Raw genomic sequence first — 7,520 nt, 5'->3', positions numbered from 1 at the left:
ATATTTTTGATTGAGACATATACATAACATATACATATTAAACACTTAATTTTTAACATACATATGAAAGTTTAACCTGCCTCATTTTAATTTTTTCAATCTATTCTATAATTTTTATACATTAATACTAATATAAATTATGTTTATTTATTAATTAAAAAACTTTACATGTTCAAACTCAACTAAAATTTCACCCATCATCTTCAATAATGGTCCTAATAAAACACCAAAGTTAAAACCATCATGAATAACACAAAATCATTAAGATTCTCCACTTAGATTTCCATGAATTTGCTTTACAATTGAAGTGTCATATTCATGTTGGAGTTCTCTAGGTCGCAGCCCTAATTGTAGAGATAAAATTTAAAATGGACTATCTGTATATTCAAGTCGTCGTACATTATAATGCAATGTCGTTCAATTAATAATGAACACTAAAATTGTTGAAGATGCATCAAAATTAGCAAAGCACGCGGAATCATAATTTTAATCTTTCCAATCACCTTTATGTATGTCAAGGTTAGCACTCAGCTTGGATCCCATTATGTCTCTATTTCTTAGAAATTGTTGTCTGCAAGTGTAAATACAGTTCGATAGCCCATCATGAAGCTATAGCGAACTTCCTCTTTTCCTCTATTTTCTAAACTAGTAAATAAACTGATATCATTCATTACTGTAAAATAATCTCGCCACCCGTAAAATCGGCACCCCCTCAGTAGTAGATTATTAAATAAAACTAGAGTCTCAATTTTTGCACAAGCTTTAAAATGATAATTTTGTATTGTATTCAACAATACAATCGGATCCACTTCCTATCACAACATCACAAAACTCATCAACAAAGAAAAGGAAAAGCAAGCTTTCTGATTTAAAGCCCGTTCTGCAGATATCAGAAGATGCAGACAAGAATAGAAATAGGAAAACGTCGAACATAAAAGTAATCGACTTCATAATACAAGATCAATTTCAATGGAACGGGGAAAAAAGCGAGGAAAGAAGAGAAATTGTGCCAAAGTTTAACATATGGGAAGATCTGGAGGAGGCTGCTCAAGAGTTGATAAGTAATCTCCTCCATTTTCGACGACGAAAACCATGGCCAAACCCCATCCAATGTGTACATCCAAGTGACAGTGCAAAAACCATGTTCCTGCACACCCACACAACCATAAAACAAATTAGACTACTACAGGATTATGAAAAAACATAGTGTGATTCGAAATGTCGATGACAAAAAATATATACAATCGAATCTAGAAACAAAATTCTAATATTGTTAACCATTATGAAAAAACCACACACAATCGAATCCAGAAACCAAAAACAATCCTTACCAGGATTGTCAGCGACAAATCGAATAGCAGCCCAGCCATTGACTGGAACATTGACAGTATTACGCATGGGCGGATCCAGAAGATTGAATTTTGAGGGATCTGTTGCAGCATTATAGTTCCCAAACCCTGATCCTACTATATAAAAGTCATATCCATGCAAATGAATTGGGTGGCTTTCGCCCATGAAGATATTAGTCCCCTGAAGAATCACCTGCACCGCCGTGTTATATTTCAACACTTTCACAGTGGTCGTCTTCAGGGGAGCCCAAATGCTCCTGCTTATGTTTTGTCCAGTGTAATTGAACTGCACCGGAGGAGTGTCAGGGAAGCCATTGCTGAACACTCCCTTGATCCCAAAATGATGGGCTTGGAGAATTGATGTAGTGGATGGAAGAACAAATGAGTGGTTGTTCATACTCGCTGCAAATCTTGTTCCATTGGGACCTCCGCATGAATTGTTTGGGCATGGAATGAGTCCCAATCCCACCGTGAAGACAAGACTCTCATCCACAGTCTGAGGAACAAAAACAGGGTGGTCTTGTGAGGCCAAGCTTTTAAGGCCCCTAGCAAACTTGGTAGCGGTTTGTGTGTCATTATACAATGGAAGTTGGGGCATAACAGGGGAAGAGCTTGCTTTGCTGTATTCAAAGATGGCAGTGGTGGTGGTGTTATCAAATGGGGCTCCCTGAGCACTGGCATATGCTCGGGCTGCAATGTAGTAACTTCCTGCTGATTTGTCGAAAGATACGAGTACATCTGTGGTTTGGCCAGGACCCAACATCAGAACACTTGTTTTGTAGGGCTTCGTATACGAAGCATCCACGCCTACTACAGTCATCTCGTGGTTTGCAATCACCACGAACAGATCAGTATTGAGTGCAGCGTTGATCACACGTACCAGATTAGTCTCTCCTGTCTTCACACCAACTTTAAATGTTTCTGCATTCATCAATCTCATCTATCAGCAAATTAGAAAAAGTTAAGGAATCAAAGATTCAATAATAAATATGACCACGCTCACTTGAGCACTTGTAGAGATCTCCTGTCTTCCCATTGATAGTGAAAGCATTTGAGACGTTGGGGTTCGCCCCTGTTTTAGTTGCGTCATTCACCACATCTATAGGATTTCTATTCCACCATTCCCCTGCTTACAAATACATTAGGCGAGGAAGGCTATCCTTAAATATCATACACTAGGCGAGGAAGGCCATTCTTAAACATCACACACCAAGGAGAAAATGAAACTCGAAAAAAATAACTCAATTTTGATTATTTAACACTTTTAATCTTAAAATAAAGCTTAGTGCGCGCTCTGGTGAAGAAGAAAAAGATATATGGAGATTAGAGTTTGTATAACAGATAAGATACACACCTAGCAGGAGATGAACCTCTTGATCGGGTTTTGGGAAGGGATAAGGTGTTCCTGTCTTAGGACGGACAATTAAGGCTCCATAAACGGTAGCTCTCAGCCATGAACTATGAGCGTGCCACCAGAGAGTCCCTTCTTGACCGCTAATGGTGAATCTGTATGTGTAACTCCCTCCAGGCCGAATGGGGCATTGAGTTATGTACTCTGGCCCATCAGCCCATGCTGTACGCATCTGCCTCACACCATGCCTGATACAATTGGCACGCAAGTGTCAGAAACATAATCCTAACACATATTACTAAAACAATATGTAGTATGATTCTGCACTTTTTCATTCTGATGATAGATCATGTAGTATGATCTGGAATGTTGATGATAAAGAAACATACACAATCAAATCCAGAAAACAATTTATTTTATTTTACAAATAGATTGTGGAAATCTGATAATATGAACATATTACTAAAACAACAAAAATGTTGGATTAGTGTTAAACACACCAGTGAATTGTAGCGTTGTACTGAGCCTTATTAATTACTTTGACAATAAGAGTCTCTCCATTGGTAATAGAGAGCGTTGGCCCTGGAAACCGATTATTTACAGTGATTATTGTTTGCCTTTGACACATTCTCACCACTGACTTGGATTTAAGCTGCAATGGTGCAGAAAAGCCTCAGTATCAACATAAGTGACAGTCATGGGCACACATTATTCTTTACGAGTTCAAAAACATGAAATCTTATATAGCTAGTGAGATACTTACAACAAAAGTGTGAGTTTGAGTGTGATTGTGCACCGAGTTAGCCAGGGCCGTAGGAGCAAGAAAGACAATGCAGAGAAGCACCTGAAAAAGCATAGGCAGAAAAGCCATGAATCCAGAGAAACGCTGATTGAACAGTGCATAGTCCATACTAGAAATATAATTGATCCCTAGCTTAACTTTGAGCACTGAATTTGCGTTGTATTATAGTGAGGAGGGATGAAATATTTATATGTGAAATTAAGGCTTGTAGAGTGTCGGGCAAAGTGGATTTGTTGGGTAGGTGAGCGTTTGGATGGGATGGTTCGCCAACAAACAACAAACATTATATTCCATCTCGCCCGCGGGGGCCGCTTTCAAGAACTAGGTCAGTGGCAGTTGGATTTTTTTAATATGAGACATGTTTCTACGTGGATCTTACTAGAGACTACACTGCAAGTTGTTTGTTTCCCTCATGAAGTTGACACTGATGGGATACTTACCTAGCAGCTGATGTTGAGAGCAAAAACTAAAAACTAAAACTAAAATTTCCTCACTCATCATACTCAATGATACTAATTTAGCATGCTTTTATTATTTTTGATGTGCCTATAGGATATGATGTCTCTAGTGCATATAGCATCCAAAGTTAAAATTGCACTCATATATGAATGGGTGGGTAAAAACATGATAGTTGAACTTTTAGTTTCAAAGTATACTAGTTTAGTATGTTTTGTTTTATGAATTTTAATTTGTTTACCATTGTCTTGGGAGATCTACTAAATTGGGGGAGAATGTTTTGTTTCATTAGATTCTTAATTACATTGATTAAATAGATTTGGATGAAAATTTGGAAATTAATAGAATGAGTAATATATCTAATATGAGGTATTCTTTTTCATACTTGAATAAGAGTTGCAAAGCATCATGTCCCTACCACTAGAATATTTGCTTTCTAGGTGGTAGAGGTTAAAAGTAGAGATGCAGTTAGGGAAAAACTTAAAGCTTGTATCTTGAAATGTTACTGAATTTCAAGAGTGATTAAAGAAATGAATTGGAAGTGAGATGATTTTGTAAGAGCATGTATTTGTAGGAAAAGTTGTTGCATTTACTTCCTCTAGATTTTTCGTTACTTGCAAAAAAGAAATGGTCTACCTAAAGAAAAAAGTGTTGAAAGATTTAATTATAGTAGGGAAGTGTAACATAATGGTTGTGTAATTTATATACCATTTTTTAGAATTAGAGATTGTACAAATTTCACAATGTGCTGAAAAAATGCATTTAAAGACAAGTGTGAAGTAATAAATTGTAGGCTTATGTACATGCATGTTATTCATTTATTGTAATTGTTGTTAAGTATTAAAAAAATGATCAACCATTAAAAATAAATTTAATTAGAATAGCAAAGGGTGATAGAATGGTGAATGTAAATTATTTGGATTATTTAGAATTAGAGAATATTTGAGTTTCATATATTAAAAAAAAAAAAAATTTAAATACAACTGCACAATAATATATTGCACGTTTATCTATTTAGTTATGTTTCTCTGAGTAGAAATGATTGGTAGTCAACAAATTTTTGAATAATTTTTTTAAAACACAATTGAGATAAAATTTGTAGGTCTTAGTTGATGTGACAATTGCAAACTAAATTATTAAAATTAATGGAGTAGTGTAATTATTATTTCATTTTCGTTAGTTTCTTTTTCGATGATACAAGAGGTTGCAGTTTAATGTTGTGATTGAAAAGTTGTGATAATAATACAATGAATACCTATATTTAATTGATGATGGTAAAAATATTGTAGGACCAAATTGAGAATGAAATGTGTAGAGTTAATTACTATGGTATAAATAATAAATGAGGAGTGTATGGATGAGAAGACACTAGGACATTGTGGTTGATTTTATTGTTGTAACACAATGAAATGAATGGAGATAAAATCATTTTTGTGGAATGTTTAGATTCAAAACACTTTCATACTTTGTAATAGAAGCTTGAAGATAATTGTTTGTGGTTGGTTGTAATTAGGAGTGGTATTATTATTACCTTAGATATTATGCATGAATGTTTAGAATTTTGACTTTGTTGGTATAGATTTATGTTTTCTTTCAATTTAAGCCTAAATTATATAGTTGGGTGTCACCAAGAAGTTGAGTCCACTTTTTGTCATCAGAATGAGTGGGTAAAAATGTGAAAATAAAAAAAAAAATCTTATTTTATATTAAGAACAAAAAAAAAGGCTATAGGGAGCTTCAAGTAGAGTCCCCTTAGCAAAAAATTGGCAAAGTCAAAACTTGCTGACCTTTTGACAAGTGTCTTGGCACGAACCCCCCTTCGTGTGAAGGGCCCTATACCCCTTTGAGTGAAGGAAAGGGTTCTTGTTTTGAAGGGGTCCACAAATCCATAAGTTTTTTGGAAATTTTTTCCCTTTGGAAGGCTCAAACAATGACTAAATAGGACCATATTTTGAAATAGAAAATACAAGATTATCATATCTTGAATGAGATTTCCAATGCATATGTTTTTATTGTTATTATGTTTATTATAATTTTCTATTTTTAGTTTTATTAAACATAGGTTACCTGACTATTTCACAAAGTCAGTTTAAAGCTTCAAGAAAAATAGAAAATGAGAGTTTTTTTTCTTCAAAAATATGTATTCTAGAGATATTTGGGTGACCTTTCAAGAAAAAAAAGAAAAAATATATTTGGATTTATACAAAGAAATGAATATTGAGCTAAAACAACCTATCTAAAAATTACGGTTAATGACACTTTGCAACTCAATAATATATACAATTTTGAACCAAATTGAACGAAGCCAACTATAGTTGGTAGGTATCAATGTTACAATTCTAGTCATGAAATAATTTTTTCATTATCATATTTTAAAAATAGTTATGTCAATCCAAATAACTATCACTTTTTAGAAATGCTAATTTTTTCATATAAACCACTTTTCAAAGGAGAACGAAAAATAGACTCAGATCAATTCAAATAATTTTTAAAAAAATGTTAGAAACTAGAAAGTAAATGCTAAAAATCAATAGTTTATATCATCTTCAATTTCTTATGATTTTTTACTAATACACGTTTGAAAGTAATGTTTAAAAAAATAATTTGCTTTAGTAGCAAAGTTGGCCAAAAAGTTGGAAACTATTATTGTGGGACTGATGTTGATGTGATAGTTGAACTTTTACTTTTAAAAATGTTCATGATACTACTTAGCATGCATTTTTCCTATTTTTAAGTATGTATCTAAAATGTGATCTTCTTAGTGTATGAATACTTTTGTATATATAAAACTAAACTTTTATTCATATAAATTGTAAAATTATGATAATTGGACTTTATTCACATTAGTCTTTTTGTGTCTAGCTATGCACATGATTTGTAATGTTTACAATCATCTTAGGGAATCCACTAAATTGTGGGAGGATATTTTCTTTTGTTAGAATTCTAGTTAAATTGATTCAAAAAAATTGGATGAAGGATTAGAAAAGACAAGAACGAGTGCAAGAGACCTAGCATAATGCATGTTTTTATCATACTTTAGTAAGAACTAGATAGATTTATGTTCCTGTCACTAGGATATTTACTTTTTAGGTGGTATAAGTAGAGGTTAATGGTAGAGATGAAGTGTGGAAGAGGGAGATATGAACTTAAAACTTGTAACCTAAAATATTTTTGATTTTCAAGATTGATTAAAGAAATGAATTTAGGTGTGATGATTTTAAGAGTGGATATATTCACAGGGAAAGGTATTGGATGTATTTCTTATATTTTTTGTTAAGAAGTAAATAAATGGTCAACAGACGACAAAACACAAAGATGTGCAAGATCTCAAAATGCAATAGAGTGGCACTTCATGTCAGCACATTTGCATAAAATACTACAAAAAGATGTCAATAAAGATTAAAAGAGACATAAGGTTAATACAAAATATAGTAATTGACCTATGAAAAATAATTTGAAGCAACAAAATTGATCTCCAAACCTGAAACAACCAAGATATCCACTATAGTGCAAAAATGCAAAAAAATGAATAGAATGTTCCTAGAGTATAATCTTGAAAAAA

General features: G+C 33.3%; 1 protein-coding gene across 1 annotated transcript; it reads right to left on the bottom strand.

Moving 5' to 3' along the window:
- Positions 1-761: 761 nt before the first annotated feature.
- Positions 762-3,670, bottom strand: LOC149556611 (laccase-12-like). The gene is made up of 6 exons (XM_089831004.1): positions 3,464-3,670; positions 3,201-3,352; positions 2,704-2,948; positions 2,353-2,475; positions 1,332-2,270; positions 762-1,147 (listed from the first exon to the last, which is right to left on the bottom strand). The coding sequence occupies exons 1-6, from the start codon at positions 3,608-3,610 to the stop codon at positions 1,017-1,019; spliced, it is 1,737 nt and encodes a 578-aa protein (XP_089687130.1). The 5' UTR covers positions 3,611-3,670; the 3' UTR covers positions 762-1,016.
- Positions 3,671-7,520: the final 3,850 nt, after the last annotated feature.

The sequence above is a fragment of the Cupressus sempervirens genome, chromosome 5 (assembly GCF_028749045.1).
Source record: "Cupressus sempervirens isolate cs-2001-9-10 chromosome 5, ASM2874904v1, whole genome shotgun sequence".
NCBI classification, from domain to species: Eukaryota; Viridiplantae; Streptophyta; class Pinopsida; order Cupressales; family Cupressaceae; genus Cupressus; species Cupressus sempervirens.
This window is presented reverse-complemented; position numbering and strand designations above follow the sequence as displayed.